This window comes from Protomyctophum bolini, assembly GCF_963924005.1.
Source record: "Protomyctophum bolini genome assembly, contig: SCAFFOLD_212, whole genome shotgun sequence".
Lineage (NCBI taxonomy): Eukaryota > Metazoa > Chordata > Actinopteri > Myctophiformes > Myctophidae > Protomyctophum > Protomyctophum bolini.
In genome coordinates, this window is record NW_027665554.1 from 77,501 (window position 1) to 96,955 (window position 19,455).

General features: G+C 44.0%; 1 protein-coding gene across 1 annotated transcript; it reads left to right on the forward strand.

The window, feature by feature from the left end:
• Positions 1-12,567: 12,567 nt before the first annotated feature.
• On the forward strand, positions 12,568-13,650 carry LOC308312249 (pyrin-like; the record flags this gene model as incomplete). The annotated part of the gene is made up of 1 exon (XM_080794628.1): positions 12,568-13,650. The coding sequence occupies one exon, from the start codon at positions 12,568-12,570 to the stop codon at positions 13,648-13,650; it is 1,083 nt and encodes a 360-aa protein (XP_080650754.1).
• Between the last annotated feature and the right edge of the window lie 5,805 nt (positions 13,651-19,455).

Genomic DNA, 19,455 nt, shown 5'->3' on the forward strand with positions numbered 1-19,455 from the left:
GAAGCATACACGTGAGATTTATTCAGAAGGCTTTAGTCTTCATGCTGAATCAATAAATTGTTCCCAAATCTCAGATAAAATATGTAGGCATGTGTCCCCATGACATATTGGTCGATCAGCACAAAATAAATGATAGCCTATATAATAAAAGCTGAGTGCACTTGTATGCCTAAATGCATGCATTTCCCCATACAGAAACTGCCCCTGCAAGCCCGACACCTTTTTATTTATTCATTAGGATATTAGGCTACTATAGCATGCGCGATTGCGCTTCTCACTTGACAGCTTTCTACTCGCAGTGCAACGCGTTGTGAGCTTGTAGATCGGCTCTCGCGCATGTTAAAAAACAAACTCACAATTATATTAAGAACACATAGGCTTATCTGCATTCTGCACTACGAATCCAACATGCAGGCCTATTGAAATTGTTTTGTTACGGAGCTCCTTGAGTCAGTTGACTGTCGGTCGGTGTGTGTGTGTGTGTGTGTGTGTGTGTGTGTGCAGTGTGTGTGTGTGTGTGTGTGTGTGTGTGTGTGTGTGTGTGGGGTGGGGGGGGGGGCAGACAGCAGCGTGCTGCCGATCCGATTCACATTGGAAAATGAATGGGCTATATAGCCCTGTATAAAAAATAGAAGACCACATTAGCCTGGGAGGCGGCCTTTTTTCCGACAGCATTCTAGCCGACGGGGCAACGGTCCGCTCCGCAGCTCCACATGCGCTGCTCCCGTGCTTGCAAATATGAAGGACAGACTTTATAATCATGTATTGATATTGATCACATGCATGGATGCCACACACAGAATAGTTTAACTCACTGGCTAAACTCACTGGATTATAATTTCTTAAATTCTTCAGACAAGAGGATCCCAATTATTCACTTATGAATGTATAGGCTTGTACTGTTCTTTATCGCGCAAGCCATGCCCCCCTCCCTCTCTCCTCTCTCTCTCTCTCTCTCTCTCTCTCTCTCTCTCTCTCTCTCAAAAGACGACTTTTGCATTGACATATATCCGATATTTTAAATATCGGATAGGATAGCCTATGTTTTACCTCTGACTGCAAAGTGCAAAGGTATGAGTGCAGCACCCGCCTTGGTCCCGAACTTAATTAAATAAATTATAATTATATTGTTTCAGCAGCGGAGCACGCACCGTTGTGGACATATTAATAGAGTGCGGGCTATATTCATGCATTGACCGCGGCTGTGAAGCCGCATAGTCTGCGGCTGCAAAGCCTTTTTTCTTTTTTTGACAGACCAAACTGCTGTCTGCTGAGTCATGCTTGAAGCCTTTTATGGTGCGATATGGGGCGTGGATCAATGCAAATGAGGTTGTCGGGTGCTTTTCCGATCACTTTGCACCCACTGCATTCAGTATGACATACACCTGCGATACGCCAGCGCACCTGTGGTACACACCGCTCTCTGAATAGCACGTCATCTCAACGTAGCTTGATCGGACGGATAAATACGATATCTGTTTCCGCCACAGTGTAACGGTGGCGGATTTCTTTTTAATGAATCAGGCCCTATGTGAGCGAGTAGGGTACAAGAGCAGTGTAATACAGAAATGTATGGGGAGGAATGAATTGGTGTTTGTGTTGTGGTTTGTGTTTACAGATTGTGACTTTCACAACAATATAAATAACCAATATGAGATCGTGGCTGTGGACAAAAAGAAACGTACCAGAAAGGTTAGTTTCTACTGTACCGGTATATTAACTTGTTTTTTGTTTTGTTTTTTGAAGTATATTTATTGGTTTTTTAGACATTTAAAGACAACAACAAGACATTACACAACAAGAACATAATAACAAACAGCAAAAGAAAAGAAAGAAAAGAAAGGAAAAACAGCTCAGACACAACACCATTATAAATAAAAAGATTGAGTATACAAGGACATGGCAGGAACATGAACTTGTTACAATGTTGCATTTTGCAGTATTTTGGAACATGTAGAATTCTTTTCAGTTTGAGCTCTGATATTAAACAAAATAATTACATTTTGGTTATATGCTGACAGCATTCTAGAAGCTGGGAGTAATTCTTTTATTTTCCTGTTTTCCTTCTTCCCAAGGGCAAGAAAGAGTCCCTGGTGCATTGGGCCCCATGCCCCAAATGGTAACTTTAACTTTGTTTCTCTGATGTAGCCTATTTGTTATACCGGTGTATATATATTCTGTAAAAGCATCTTACAAACTGATAATTTTGATCTTTGAGCTTAAAAGCTTTCTTTAGCTGCTTAACAGGATTTCAAAGTCAGGAAATGTGTTATTGGCTTGCACATTTGTATTGTTATTACAAATTCAGTGGCAGCAGCAGACCTGCTGTTTGTTCCAGATATGTGGTGCATAATAAATAATGAATGCTTCACCACGTTCAAGCAGACCTTTCCTAGCCTGGTAAACCATCCTGGTCACGTGAATTCAGACAGCGTCTGTCAATCACAGGGGCCTGGGCGATTGGTTCTCTTCCGCTTTTTCGCACCGGAAGAAGAATTAATTCACGGGAGCAGGATGATTTAACATGCAGGCTGACCTGAGGGGTCTGGGTGATTCATGTACAAGATCAGAAATGTATTTTGGATTTTGTTTTATAGACCCAGCAGTATTTTGAAATCAATTCTTTGACACAGGGTGCCAGTTTAAGGATGAAAGATGTGTCGTGATATACTCCACTTTCTTGGTATTTAATAGGACTTCATCTGTTTTCATTTCAGCAAAAAAAACCTTCCCGCCCTCGTGGATCCTGTCCAAGAATGTTGTTGAGAAAGAGAGTTTTTTTTTATGTATATATTTGATTTTGTACAAATAAAATATTTGTTTATAAATCACTGTTTCATCATTTGCTCAGTAGATCTGTGTTGGCAAGGAACTCACTGTACAATTAGCTGCAGGGGTCAAAGTATTTCACTTAACATTTATAGTACAACTTTATAGTTCTACTTCTCAGATTGTTAGATGTTGAATTGTCATTGGTAGGCCTATAGGTGTTTTGAAAATTGATAATGATTAGTGAAACGTAGCCTATTACAATTTACAATTTAGGCATTTAGCAGATTACATCAACATAGTACAGCAAACACTTTCTGATCTCCATAAATATCCCATTCTCATAATATTGCTGTTTTGAAGCACTGAAACAATGCCTGTGTACAGTTTGGTGCATATATCTTCTAAAGTATTTAGGGAAAAACATGTCATAACTATTTAGTTAATCTGGTCCACATGCCATACATCTGCCCAAAAGGTAGATCGCAAACTATCTACCAGTAGATCACAATGGCTTTGCAGGTAGACCACGTGACATGCCCCTAAAAATATATATTTTATATTAAAAAACAATTTTGGCATTTGCCACTTGAATTAAGGTGACTTGATTGGTTGACATCAAAAAGGGCCTGTCAGCTCAAACACAATGCAATCACTCGCACACTGCCATAAGAGTGAGACAGATTATTTTTTCTTTTCAAATTAAATATTTCAAAAAAGGTTTAGTCAGTTCAAATAAGTCCACTGACACTCACATGTACTAATTACATCATGCACATAATTGTACATTCATTCAAACTTCTAACTCATGACTGGGGAGGAATTCTGGGATATACTGTAGGTGGGCTACTGCTCTGAGTTTAATAATCATTACATCCTGATATTTCTAAGCTTGTTATGTGTATCCTACTGTATATGACTTACTTGACTTAATCCTCTTTACCCCGTCGAGGGGCATAGGGCGTCCACCAGAGCTCTCCATCTCACTCTCTTCTGGGCCTGCGCTTTTGCTTCCTGCCAGCTCATTCCAATGTCCTTAAGGTCCTGGATAGTGGAACGTCTCCAGGTGTTTCTTGGCCTACCCTGTTTCCTCTTCCCCTGTGGATTGTAGTCCAGGGCCTGCCTTGTGATGTTTTCTGTGTCCTTTCTAAGGGTGTGGCCTATCCAGTTCCACTTTCTGCGTTTGATGGTATTATCTATACTGTCCTGTTTTGAGATCCTCCATAACTCCTCATTTGTGGTTTTGATGGGCCACCATAGTTTGAGGATGTAACGCAGGCATTTATTTACAAACACCTGTAGCTTGTTTATTAGGCCCTCGTTAGTCTTCCATGTTTCAGAGCCATAGAGCAGGACGGTCTTCACATTGGTGTTGAAGATCCGTAGCTTGGTGTTATTAGAGAGCTGTTTGGATATCCAGATTGGTCGCAAGATCCTAAATGCCATCTGTGCTTTGCTGATTCTTTGCTCTATGTCCCTGTCTGCTCCTCCATCCCTGCTGATGTTGCTCCCTAGATATGTAAAGTGTTCCAGATCTTCTATGGCCTCTCCTCCAAGTGTGATGGGGTCGTGTACCCGCGGATTTATCTTCATAGTCTTCGTTTTACCGGTGTTGATCTTGAGCCCAAGCTGTTCGCTGTTTGCCTGCAGTCTGTCTGTCTTCTGTTGTCTTCTGTGTGTGTGGTTTTCAGAGAGTATTGCGAGGTCATCTGCAAAGTCCAGGTCCTCGAGCTGTGTAAACAAGGTCCACTGGATTCCTGTCCGATGATCTTTGGTTGTTTTTCTCATTATCCAATCAATGGCAATGAGGAAGATCAGAGGAGAGAGGAGACAACCCTGCCGTACTCCTGTTGTGATTGCAAAGGTGTCTGAAAGTTTGCCCTTGCTGATCACACGGCCACTGAAATCCTGGTACATGTTTTTTATTAGGTTGGTGATTTTTGAGGGTAGGCCATAGTGCCCTAGCAGTTTCCACAGCACTTCCCTGTCTAGGCTATCAAAAGCTTTTTCAAAGTCTACAAAGTTTACATAGAGGGGGGATTGCCACTCTACGCACTGCTCGATGATGATTCTCAGGGTTGCAATATGGTCTGTGCATGATTTGTCTTTCCTGAACCCAGCTTGCTCTTTTCTTAGCTGTTTGTCCAGGGCTGATTGTATCCTATCTAAAATAATCCTGCAGAAGACTTTGCTAGGGATAGACAATAGCATTATGCCTCTCCAGTTGCTGCATTCACTAAGGTTTCCTTTTTTAGGAAGGGTGACCATTAGGCCGGTTTTCCACTCTGTTGGGATGACTTCCGTATCCCAGATGTTGTTGAGAAGGAGGTATAAAACCTCAGTGGTTGCCTTGGGGTCAGCTTTCAGGATATCAGGGCTGATGTTGTCAACTCCTGGTGCTTTTCCAGCCTTCAGCTTCTTGATGGCTCTTGTTATTTCGTCCTTTGAGATCCTCCCGCAGTTGATCTTCAGGGTTTTGTTTGGAACCATGGGGATCTCTGGTGTTATTTCTGGAGGAGGTCTGTTTAGGAGTTCGTGGAAGTGTTCCCTCCAGCGTTCCAGCTGTTGGGTTTCCATTGTGAGGAGTTGTCCCTCTTTGTTTTTAACTGGTCGGCTGATAGTCCTGTTCTTCCCCGCCAGTTGCCTTGTGATCCTGTAAAGGTCTTTCATGTTCCGCTGCCCAGCTGCTACCTCTGCCTCGCATGCCAGGTCGTTGACATATCTCCTCTTGTCCCTTTTTGTCTTCTTCTTCACTGTCCTGCTTTGCTGCTGGTATATGGACACTCAAAATCAGTTGGGAATATTTAATTTTGATGTGTCATAATTATATATGGCATATATATCACGAAAATGAAAATGGGACCCCTGCAATACACAACTCTATGCAGCATTGACAGGGGGGGGTGGGGGGGGGGGGGGATAACGTCTGCGCTTCAGCCAGTCAATCAGTGAGAATAACACGCAGCTGAGTGATCAGGCCTCATGCACAATTGCACATCAATTGTGTGTGCGTGTGTGTGCGTGTGCGATCTGGAGGAGCAGCATACCTGCTAGACAGAGAGAGAGTTTCCCATGAGAAAACCCCAGGCATTTACACACACACACACACACACACACACACACACACACACACGGGCAGGCGTGCGTGCACCATGTTCCCCCACGCGTGTCCTATAAACGCTGATGATGTCATAGAGGTGTTGGTTCAACTCCCTGTTCTGTCTTTGTCCTCTGAGCCTCTGAGCAAGGCAGCACCTCTTCGCACGCACGCACAAACGCACGCACGCACATACTGTACACGCACGCACACACGCACGCACGCACATACACGCACATACACGCACATACTACGCACACACGCACGCACATACACATACACACACGCATGCAGGCCTGTTATGGAGCAGAGTTTATGTTCATGTTTAAACAATCAAGATGATTTTCCGTCTGTTAGAAAAGTTCTGTATTTGAGGCTCTAGTAAAAGATACTGGTTCTGTTACCAGGTGAAGGCCTTAGTAAAAGATACTGGTTCTGTTACCAGGTGAAGGCCTTAGTAAAAGATACTGGTTCTGTTACCAGGTGAAGGTCTTAGTAAAAGATACTGGTTCTGTTACCAGGTGAAGCTCTTAGTAAAAGATACTGGTTCTGTTACCAGGTGAAGGCCTTAGTAAAATATACTGGTTCTGTTACCAGGTGAAGGCCTTAGTAAAATATACTGGTTCTGTTACCAGGTGAAGGCCTTAGTAAAAGATGCTGGTTCTGTTACCAGGTGACGCGTTGTGAGCTTGTAGATTGGCTATTTCCAGCAACCATAAAATCAGTCATTACGACGGCATCAAGGCACGCCAAGGTGTTTTAGTTTTAGTCGACTAAATCAGCTGTACATTTAGTCGACTAAAATCCCATGACATTTAGTGGACTAAAACACTCCAGGTGACTAAAATGTGACTCAAACTAAATTAAAACTATATTCAAGAGACTATATGACTAAAAGTCAAATCAAAACAACAGCTTTCTAAACGCGTCAGTAATTATTCGTCGACGATGAGAGGAGAAATATGACGTAAATGTATCCAACCAAACATGATAGAAGCGTATAGAGCGCCCCTCACTTCACACAGGTGTGATTTTTTACCGATAATAATGCCCTGCGTATAGTAGCAGCACACACGCACACACACACGCACACACACACACACACACACACACGCACACGCACACAAACACACACACACACACACACACACACACACACACACACACAGAGAGAGAGGTGAGTTTATTTATTTTTTCTGTCTTTTCTTTCATAACTCGTAGTAATTCTTTGCATATACTCATTTGCATACTCATTTGCTTGGCCATGTGCTCCCCTGCCCGTCTTATCCAATCGGGAGCAGTGTGCTGATTTGCATACGCCTTGAGGGTGTGTGTGTGTGTGTGTGTGTGTGTGTGTGTGTGTGTGTGTGCGTCATTCAGGACGGCGACCCCTTATAGCAGATCTACAAGCTCGTAGCGGCACAGAGTGTTGGGGGGGGTGGCTCGGGCTGTTAAACCCTCATGTTTCTATATCTGTGGTTCTCAAACTATTTCATGTCAACGCCTGAGTTATCTGAATTTGGCCGCCGACCCCCATCTGAAAATATGTTGTTCCAGCCCCCCCCCCTGAGCAAGTACTGGTTCAGGAAGATATACTGTGAGAATAAATACCAGCACCCACGTTGACGTTGTGTCTTTTTTTTAGGATTCTTGTTTTATTTTTATTTTTCCCCAGCAGGCAACAAACAAACAATAGATGGACGTTTCGGCCGTGTGGGGCCTTAATCTTCAACTCTACATTTAGAGTTGAAGATTAAGGCCCCACACGGGCCCCACACGGCCCCCCACGGCCCCCCACGGCCACACACGCCCCCACGGCCCCACACGGCCCCACACGGCCCCCCACACATAATAGTTTTATTAGGTTAATATTGCTATATGTTTGTAACCGTTTTAGAAAAGCAATAAGCCACGAGAGGTCTCAGGTTACCGGGTATTTTACAATGTCTGGGGGGGTACCCCAGACATTGTAAAATACCTGGTAAGCTGGGGCCTCGAGTATTTAAATATATATTATTTCAGAACGTTTTTTTAACTAAAATATTTGCTTCTGTGGGGGTCCCTGGAACAACATATTTTCAGATGGGGGTCATTATATTTTTGGGTTAGGGTCCTTATTGACATGAGGTGAAATAATGTTTTTAATTGACGTGTTGTTGCAGTTATATTATATATTATATTATATTATATTACATTATATTATTACGTACCCAGGCTTTTATCAGCAACAGTGTGTGTGTGTGTGTGTGTGTGGCAGAATAATTTCCTGTTCTTCTAGCATGCACGCACGCACGCACGCACACACACACACACACACACACACACACACACACACACACACACACACACACACACACACACACACTTATTGTTGTTTTGTTTTTGGGTTTTTTTGGGGGGCTGGGGGGATATCTGCTACAGGCACATGGCCTGTGTGTGTGTGTGTGTGTGTGTGTGTGTGTGTGTGTGTGTGTGTGTGTGTGTGTGCGTGCTAAACGAGCAGCGTGCTAAACGAGCAGCGAACTAGAGGGGCGGGTAGCCTGGCCCAGCCAGCGTGCTTTCTGGTCTAGAGGGGCGGGTAGCCTGCAGATCTACAAGCTCATAGCGCGGCACCAAGTGCCACGCTATGAGCTTGTAGATCTGCTATTTTTTTGTAAAGCAGCCAGCGTGCTTTCTGGTCTAGAGGGGCGGGTAGCCTGGCCCAGCCAGCATGCTTTCTGGTCTAGAGGGGCAGGTAGCCTGCAGATCTACAAGCTCATAGCGCGGCACCAAGTGCCACGCTATGAGCTTGTAGATCTGCTATTTTTTTGTAAAGCAGCCAGCGTGCTTTCTGGTCTAGAGGGGCGGGTAGCCTGGCCCAGCCAGCGTGCTTTCTGGTCTGGAGGGACGGGTAGCCTGGCCCAGCCAGCGTGCTTTCTGGTCTAGAGGGGCGGGTAGCCTGGCCCAGCCAGCGTGCTTTCTGGTCTAGAGGGGCAGGTAGCCTGGCCCAGCCAGCGTGCTTTCTGGTCTAGAGGGGCGGGTAGCCTGGCCCAGCCAGCGTGCTTTCTGGTCTAGAGGGGCGGGTAGCCTGGCCCAGCCAGAGTGCTTTCTGGTCTAGAGGGGCGGGTAGCCTGGCCCAGCCAGCATGCTTTCTGGTCTAGAGGGGCAGGTATAGCCTGGCCCAGCCAGCATGCTTTCTGGTCTAGAGGGGCAGGTAGCCTGGCCCAGCCAGCGTGCTTTCTGGTCTAGAGGGGCAGGTAGCCTGGCCCAGCCAACGTGCTTTCTGGTCTAGAGGGGCGGGTAGCCTGGCCCAGCCAACGTGCTTTCTGGTCTAGAGGGGCGGGTAGCCTGGCCCAGCCAGCGTGCTTTCTGGTCTAGAGGGGCGGGTAGCCTGGCCCAGCCAGCGTGCTTTCTGGTCTAGAGGGGCAGGTAGCCTGGCCCAGCCAGCGTGCTTTCTGGTCTAGAGGGGCAGGTAGCCTGGCCCATCCAGCGTGCGTGCGTGTGCGTGTGTGAATGTAATGCACAATCTATGTAAAGTGCACTCAGCGATAGCAGGTGTTTTGGGGGTCTCGTGGGAATTGGGGGGGGGGGTTTTGGTGCAGAAGAATCGAGACATTCCTCTGTCTTCTTTAAACCACAACACACACACACCTGCGTGCGTGCGTGCGTGCACACAGTAGTGAGTTTCAGTAGTGAAACTCAGCAGTGTGAGAATCGTTTTTTGTGAAGTGACACGTTCTTCCGGTCTATGGGATGATGCCCGGTGGCGGGAAGTATAACTATAAGAACTATAAGAACAAGAGTACAATGTTGAAGTTCCACAAATGTTCTACAAATGTCTTCTAAATCCTGACAGTTTTCTGAAAACCCTCATGTTTCTGTCAGTCGTTGACTCGTTCTCAAACTATTTCATGTCAAGGATCTCCACAATTATCTGTAATTGGTTGTAAATATGTTGTTCCAGGACCCCCCCAGAAGCAAAGATTTGAGTTAAAAACGTTCGCTCTGAAAGAATATATATTCAAAGATTTGAGCCACATGTTTTTCAAAAATAGCAGATCTACAAGCTCATAGCGCGGCACCAAGTGCCACGCTATGAGCTTGTAGATCTGCAATTTTTTGTAGATGTTATGCTTCAGCATTATGTTATGCTGAAGCATAACATAATGTTCCCGCCCAGAATGGGTTAAATGAAAATTAAAAAAACAAAACATAAATGAGTTCAATATGAATCAAAAGTGTCTAATAATACCTCTAGTCTATAGAACAGAAGACATATCACATTATGATGTAAAATCTTCATTAGAAAATTTACTTTACATTTTTCTACATTTAATGTGTGTATTCAGTATTCATTTAGTAAGCCGTCAGAACAGGTCAGCTCCATATAAGGAGATCTACGTGTGGCACAGAGTTTTTCGCACGGATTTCATCTAAATCTCACGCAAATCATCGGTACACACGATATCTGTGGTCAGTCATGTGATCACGACGAGTCTGTTGGATTTCTCAGATTCTCTACACTGATTGGATGAGATTATTGCCTTGAATCCAGAGTTTTCAGGTAGCGAGCAATGCTAAAATGTAAAGACCCCCAGTGGTGCCTCTCCAGCTGATCCAAAATGCCGCAGCTCGCTTGGTCTTCAACCAGCCAAAATTCTCACATGTCTCCCCCCTGCTCCGCTCCCTCCACTGGCTCCCGGTCGCTGCCCGCACGGAATACAAAACTCTGATGCTGGCATTCAAAGCAACCAAAGGTATGGCTCCCCCATATCTTGCAAGTATGATTGAACCCTACAAACCCTCCCGCGCACTCAGATCAGCTAACGCAGGGAAGCTGGAAGTACCCTCACTAAAAACGCCGGGACAACGCTCCCCACGTCCCAAACTCTTCTCCCTTCTGGCTCCAAAACTGTGGAATGCACTTCCCATGGCAGTCAGAACTGCAGCATCACTCCCAATCTTCCGCCGTAGTCTGAAAACCCACCTTTTCAGACTCCATCATGGCCCATAGCACTTACTCTACCCTAGATAGCACTTCTGTAGACTTAGATAGCATTTGAAACAGACTTATAGCATGTTATGTAGACAGCACTAGAATTGCATTGTATATAGTCATAGCACGCCATAGTACATATGTATAGCATAGTAGTATATATGTAAAGTTTATACGTATAAATTTCATTATATAGATATTCCACTGTTACTTTCTTAGCTTACGCATGTTTCATGATGAATGTTTTTATATGATGTATTCCCATGCTTTTGTTCTTGCTTAATGTAAGTCGCTCTGGATTAAGAGCGTCTGCTAAATGCCTAAATTGTAAATTGTAAATTGTGGTTGAGGGGGTTCCGAGTGGTCCCCAGCTAAATGATGGAGAGTTGCTAACCATATGGACCCTTTTAGATCTGCCACGCTCACAAGAGATACATTATTTGTTAAACATCTGCAGTACTTGATTGTTTTGAAGAAGTCTTCATCTCTCCATTATGGTACCAACATCAATACAACCTGTTATCTCTCCATTATGGTACCAACATCAATACAGCCTGTTATCTCTCCATTATGGTACCAACATCAATACAGCCTGTTATCTCTCCATTAAGGTACCAACATCAATACAGCCTGTTATCTCTCCATTATGGTACCAACATCAATACAGCCTGTTATCTCTCCATTATGGTACCAACATCAATACAGCCTGTTATCTCTCCATTATGGTACCAACATCAATACAGCCTTTTATCTCTCCATTATGGTACCAACATCAATACAGCCTGTTATCTCTCCATTATGGTACCAACATCAATACAGCCTGTTATCTATCCATTATGGTACCAACATCAATACAGCCTGTTATCTCTCCATTATGGTACCAACATCAATACAGCCTGTTATCTCTCCATTATGGTACCAACATCAATACAGCCTGTTATCTCTCCATTATGGTACCAACATCAATACAGCCTGTTATCTCTCCATTATGGTACCAACATCAATACAGCCTGTTATCTCTCCATTATGGTACCAACATCAATACAGCCTGTTATCTCTCCATTATGGTACCAACATCAATACAGCATGCATGGAATTGTGGACAAAATCTTATCCAAAAGAATATTCTTGTGTTTTAGCGTATTTGATGCTAAATGTCACCATGGTGGTTCCGTGGCTCAAATGCCGAATACATAATGGACCTTGACATGAAAAGGGTTGAAAACCATGTATTGCTAAAGACCAGAAAATACTCAGACTGGGCCAGGCTAGCCAGGCTGACAGGATTCCAAAAGAATATTAGAGTTCTCAAAAGTAAGCATCAGCGCTGAATGCCATCGATGCACGTGCGTGCATGCGTGCGTGTGTGTGTGTGTGTGTGTTATTGAAACTGAAATTCGGCTACCCGTCTAATTCTGGAGTCGTGTGGAACTTCATATTTGGTCAAGACTGACGTCATGTTTGATGAGGTCAGGTTTCAGTCAGCTTGACTTAAAAGCTGATTCCACAGAGTGTGAGGAGCATTAGTCAAAGAGAAGAGAGAGAGACAGACCATTAGATCACACATAGAAAGTTAAACCCTTACAACTTCATATTCTGCTGTAATCACATCATAAACATTCCTGGATTGTATAAAACAGACATCACTGGTTGAAGACACCCCATGACCACTAGTTCAGAAACCTATAAGAGACCAAACGTATCTATCAATAGTTTTGTTTCTGAAATGGTTCGTCCGTTCAGGTATCATGAGTGGAAAGAAGAATATGAAGCAAAGACAGAGGCTGAAATCCAGACGATGATCCAGGAGAGACGAGTGAATATTCAGGAGGTCAAACGCTCAGTAGAGCTCAGCAGGAAGGATGCAGACATATTGAGAGCAGGCAGTGTGCAGGTCTTCACTGATCTGATCAGCTGTATTGAGAGAAGCCAGGCTGAGCTAATTTGTGTGATTGAAGAGAAGCAGAAAACAACAGAGAAACAGGCTGAAGGCTTCATCAAAGATCTGCAACAGGAAATCACTCAGTTGGAGAAGAGAGTCGCTGGGCTGAAGCAGCTCTCACAATCTGAACACCACCTCCTCCAGAACTTCACCTCCATCAACACCCCTCCACCCACAAAGGACTGGACAAAGGTCAATGTCCATCAGTCTTCATGTGTGGACACTGTGAGGACAGCTGTGGCTCAGCTGGAGAAGACACTCAGTCAAGAGATGATGAAGCTTTGTGATGTTGAGCTGAGGCTGATCAAGAGATATGCAGTGGATGTGACTCTGGATCCTGATACAGCACATCCTTACCTCATCCTGTCTGACGATGGAAAACAAGTGTATACTGGAAACATAAGGAAGAATCTCCCAAAGAACAAAGAGAGATTTGACATTTGTGTATGTGTCTTAGGAAAACAAAGATTCTCCTCAGGAAGGTTTTACTTTGAGGTTCAGGTTAAAAGGAAGACTAAGTGGACTCTAGGAGTGGCCAGAGAGTCCATCAACAGGAAGGGAAACATCACACTGACCCCCAACAATGGTTACTGGACTATATGGTTGAGGAATGGAAATGAGTACGAGGCTCTTGCTGACCCTGATGTCCTCCTCCCTGTTGGAGAGAAGCTCCAGACAGTGGGAGTGTTTGTGGATTATGAGGAGGGTCTTGTATCCTTTTATGACGTGGAGACCAGTGATCACCTCTACTCCTTCACTGGCTGCTCCTTCACTGAGAGACTGTATCCATTCTTTGGTCCCTTTCTTAATAATGGTGGTACAAACTCTGCTCCTCTGATCATCTCATCCTGTCAACATGGACGCTGATCTCAATCCTGGTCTCTATACTGCCTCCCCCTGGCCAGCCAGGGCGCCTGATGGAGGGGAAAGGAACTGGTTGGAATAACGTGTTCCTTCCACGCGCTACGTCCAACCAGGGAAACTCCCCCCTGTCAGGTGTAAAGGAGCAACTTGGACACTCAGGCATGAAGGAAGCATGAGTTCAAGTCCGTTGCTCTCCCCTTGTCCCCCATATATGGGGACTAGGTTGGTCTCCCCATATATGGGGACTAGGTTGGTCTCCCCATGTCCCCCATATATGGGGACTAGGTTGGTCTCCCCTTGTCCCCCATATATGGGGACTAGGTTGGTGGAGGGTGTGTAGAGCCCAGGATCACATTAGGTGATTGACACAGGGGTGAAAAATGGGTTACAAAATCATGGGATAAAGAAATATATATTTTAAAAAAAGTAGTGAAAACAGACACTTGGAAAAGCCTATTTATTGATTGATTGAATACTTTGGGCCAATAAGCTTTACCCCCCCCCCCCCCCCCCCTCCTTGGGATGAGATATGGGTCATAGTTTCATAATGGAGCAGCCCTACCATATCCTCTACATCTCATAATGGAGCAGCCCTACCATATCCTCTACAGCCCTACCATATCCTCTACATCTCATAATGGAGCAGCCCTACCATATCCTCTACAGCCCTACCATATCCTCTACAGCCCTACCATATCCTCTACATCTCATAATGGAGCAGCCCTACCATATCCTCTACATCTCATAATGGAGCAGCCCTACCATATCCTCTACAGCCCTACCATATCCTCTACATCTCATAATGGAGCAGCCCTACCATATCCTCTACATCTCATAATGGAGCAGCCCTACCATATCCTCTACATCTCATAATGGTGCAGCCCTACCATATCCTCTACAGCCCTACCATATCCTCTACATCCTCTACAGCCCTACCATATCCTCTACATCTCATAATGGTGCAGCCCTACCATATCCTCTACATCCTCTACAGCCCTACCATATCCTCTACATCTCATAATGGTGCAGCCCTACCATATCCTCTACATCTCATAATGGTGCAGCCCTACCATATCCTCTACATCCTCTACAGCCCTACCATATCCTCTACATCTCATAATGGTGCAGCCCTACCATATCCTCTACATCTCATAATGGTGCAGCCCTACCATATCCTCTACATCTCATAATGGTGCAGCCCTACCATATCCTCTACATCTCATAATGGAGCAGCCCTACCATATCCTCTACATCTCATAATGGTGCAGCCCTACCATATCCTCTACATCTCATAATGGTGCAGCCCTACCATATCCTCTACATCTCATAATGGAGCAGCCCTACCATATCCTCTACAGCCCTACCATATCCTCTACATCCTCTACAGCCCTACCATATCCTCTACATCTCATAATGGTGCAGCCCTACCATATCCTCTACATCCTCTACAGCCCTACCATATCCTCTACGTCTCATAATGGTGCAGCCATTTGTGTGTGTGTGTGTGTGTGTGTGTGTGGGGGGGGGGGGGGGGGGGGGGGGGGGAGCCTACCATATCCTCGACATCTCAGATCCACTTATTTGGAAACTTTAGTTACCCAATTGTAGATCTGCATTATTATTACAAAGAAAAAGAAAAATCAGTAATCACTTCAACATTTCTGCCATTTGAAAATAGCAGATCTACAAGCCACAACATTGTGTGTGTGTGTGTGTGTGTGTGTGTGTGTGTGTGTGTGTGTGTGTGTGTGTGTGTGCCACAACATTGTGTGTGTGTGTGTGTGTGTGTGTGTGTGTGTGTGTGTGTGTGTGTGTGTGTGTGTGTGTGTGTGTGTGTGCGTGCGTGCGTGCGTGCGTGTGTGTGTGCGTGCGTGTGTGCGCACGCGTGATTTGAATACTACAAAGATAAGTGTTGGAGTGATAATCTTCACACAACCGTGCGTGCGTGCGTGCGTGCATGTGCGGCTGTGCGTGTGTCTCTGCATGTGTGTGTGTACGTGCACAGTGCTGCAGGCTGTGTGATCTATACAGAGTATATTGACACAGTTGGGCTGAAATGGGGAAAGGGTTAATTCTGGAACGGTTTGGTTTAGAGGAAACAAACCCAACAGGAATGAGTTGTTCTTCTTCTTCATCTGCATGAGGGTCAATATTAGGACGTCTGAACCTTAGAGTATATATACAATAGAGAAGGCACCCAAGTTCTCCTCCCGTCCACTTGCATTGAGTTGCTCAGAAGCGCATGAGGCGAATCCACTCCTCCTTCCGGTTTAGGAGCCCTGTGCATTCTGGATTTTTGCCCTCAAACACATGAACGCGCGACGACCGACACATGAACTAGCATCGTGCGTGTGTGCGTGTGCGTGCTACTCGTGGTGAACGCGCATCGCTATGTTGGCAGCAGACTCGTCTTAACCTGACACTGCCAGCTGGGGGCGGTATTGAGTAGAAAGCTTTTTGGATCGGGTCAGCGTCAGATATAGGCCTTTTTACAGTCTATGCCAGGCATAGATGGTATAGGATCGTCTGCCCCCCCCAGTGTTTTCGGAAAGGAAATATAAAACCATAGCTGTTTTTATCATATTAGCATTTTGAATAGATTAAGAACATGGATGTATCTGATTCTTTAAATTCGTTATTTTTATACACCTCTATGAACTGTTTACACACCATATAATATAATATTAATGCAATAAACTGAAGTTCATTCCAACTTGTGTTATTGTGTGGTGCAGTGCTGCAGTTGAATATTTGCTTTTAAAGGGACTTTATACTTTTGCTAATTCACATTTAGAAGAAAGTGAAAATATAGGCTACATACATTTTACAAATACACTTTACTTTTCTTTTAAATATGTATCAGACAACCAACAAATGTAATACAAACTATATATTTATATAACAAAATAATATTTAAAGTGTGACAATATTGTCACAATTGTAAAATTGTAATTGAAAAAGAATGTCAATATAGTTTAAAAAAGAGCACTTTGACACTTGTCATGCCAATTTGCGCACCACTATGAGCAATGACTTTTTAGACATATTACTAACAAAAATACCAAATCGTACATGATCTACTGCTTGACCAGACAGATATTGTTTTTGGTTCTTTAGACAATATGAACATATTCCAATATCTGATATGCAGAATAAATGCTGCGTAGGCTATTCTATGCCATTCAGGTTCATATATGTGCATAGGAAATATGTCTCAAAACTCAAATATAGCTTATATAATGTAGACATAATGTAGGGCATCATCCAATAAACAGACAATAGACCCCACACAAACATTCAATACTTTATTATATGTTGCAAAAGGAGGAACAGGTACAGATTAAAATCAAAAGAAAATAATTATAAGACAAATTCTTTTAAAATATTTGTTTTGCATACATCTATCAAACCATTCATAATAAATAAGTAGAAGCAGTCACATCCGACGTGAGGCTTGGAGAGAACAAAGAGACCATGGGTTGGTATGGCTGGGGTAGAAGAGAAGAACAATAATTAACAAGGCCAGAATATGAATGAACAGTGGGATGAGTACAGTTTATTTGTATTTATTAATTTAATCCTCACACAAAGAAATATTCCCTGACCACTTTCTGGGCTTGTTTTATTCAAAAACAAACAAAAAAACCTCTAGTCTTCAAAGCTATGATGTAGTGTAGGTAAAGCTGCCAATTATGCTTGGAGCCCAGGACAAGTAGTCAAAAATCAACTAGCAAGTTTAAGAGGCAACTTCACCTAATCTAGATTGTAGCTTTAAGGGACTGAACAATACTGTTTAAAAATATATCATTTCCCAAAAGGGAAAAATGAACTCCATCACGCAGAAAGAGGCCAGGGCGGTCAAACTTTATGTCAGGGTGAGCCACAAAGCTCCCTCCCAAACCTCTAACAAAAGCACTGATCTCATAGTTCACCCATTTTCTGGCCTTGTTAATTGCCCCCGGATTTGCAGCACCCCACTGGTGTCTCTGGGTGATCTGTGAGAAAACAATTCCCATGTTTGGGAACTGCTGGTGGAGGTGCTGCAGGTCCCTCTTCATCATTGTGGCCAGTTCGATGCTCTTCACCTTTCCCAGGTCGTTGCTGCCACAATGAATCAGAAGGACATCCGGGGGTGTTCTTCTACTCTGAAGGGATTGCTGGAAGTAGGGGAGGAATTTGATCCATCTCAATCCACCCCAGCCATACCACTGGACCTGGGCATCCAGTCCCAGATTGGTACCCATGGTCTGCTGGGCTCTCTCCTTGCCACGCCGGATGTAACTGCTCCCCATGATCCACAGTGTCTTCTCTGTGGATTACAAAATAACAATTTCAATTATTTTACATTGATTATTATTATTATAACAACACAGTAAGTAATAATACCATTTTGTGCCAAGAGGTGGCAGTATGCCAAGATATCAATGAAGTTGTTTATAGAGCAGTGGTTCTCAAATGATTATTTTTGCTCAGGTCACATACTGAAAATATAATTTTCAGCTAAGACACACCTACATTACATTCTTCCTTTATAGAACCTTACATTTATGTCATCTTTCCCCCTAAGATACAGTATGTCACTAGCATAAATGAGAATATAGGCTTATTATGTTTGAGGGGCGCTAGCTATGTCCAGTTTTTTAGTGTGTGTCCACAAACATTGTCCTACACAAACATTAAATTCACATTGACAATGAACGGACAATCTTACGTCATAGTGTACATTTTACGCCACCTAGTGTAGGTGAGGATGCAAATGCTGATTGGCCGGTATGAGATGATGTATGATGACGTATGATGATAAGAGTGCCCTTCACTTCCCACGGGTGTGTGTTAAAATAAATACAAATTATCTACATTCTGCATTGTGTTCGGGTAGGACAAGCTCTCACCGTTGGCCATCATTGGGGACTGAAGCATCTGGCGGGGGGGCCCTGGCTGACTGTCGGGTCTGAGTGGGGTGGCGTTGGGACCCAGTCGGCCCTGCATGGCACCCTGCTGCCCGGGGCCAGAAGCCCCAGGAGGAGCAGACCCAACCCAGCTCTCCTGCTGCTGCTGCATCCCTGGCCCATGACCCATGAGTCCTACATGGAAGAAACACAAAGCCACGGCTGACAGTAAGGAACACAGCAGATGCCAGAAGAACTACAGATGCAGTATTGGTCTGAGACATCCACAATATAGATCTAGATGTGACATAGTTCTGCTCCAATGTGGTTGCCCCTACATTTCCTGATCAAGGAAGTGAGTCACTCTCTGCCAGCTGTGACCAGAGAGAGAGAGATAGATATAAGCCACAGAATTAAATCACACATAGGCTACTGTAAAAGAGGCTTTACACTATATGTCTGTGACATAAAGTGGTTTGGCGGCCTGTGGTCGCCCTTAAACCATCTCGCTGCTCGTTTTTCTGGGGAAATACGCATATAACATGTCTGCCGACCTCAAGCCGACCACTCGGTCCCATGGTTCTTCTATTCTATATTTTGTGTTAATGAGAATAAGGTTAGAAATAAGTTAAGGTTGTAATATGCCTTGTGTATTCTGTATTCTGTATATCAGTTCTTTCTATATATCAGCAAAGTGCAGATTTTATGTTAAGACATTGAGAGTTGTTTCTAAAATAAGTTGGAATTGATAGAGCTAGACAGCAATAAATATAACTAACTTTGCTGTAACATAAAATGATATAAAGATCCACCCGTCTTTAAATGATCATTTGTCTTAATGCAGCCAGTTGCATTTGTAACTATGCTCTCAGAGAGTTATGGAGGTCCTTGACATTTAAACATTTGAGAATCACTGATT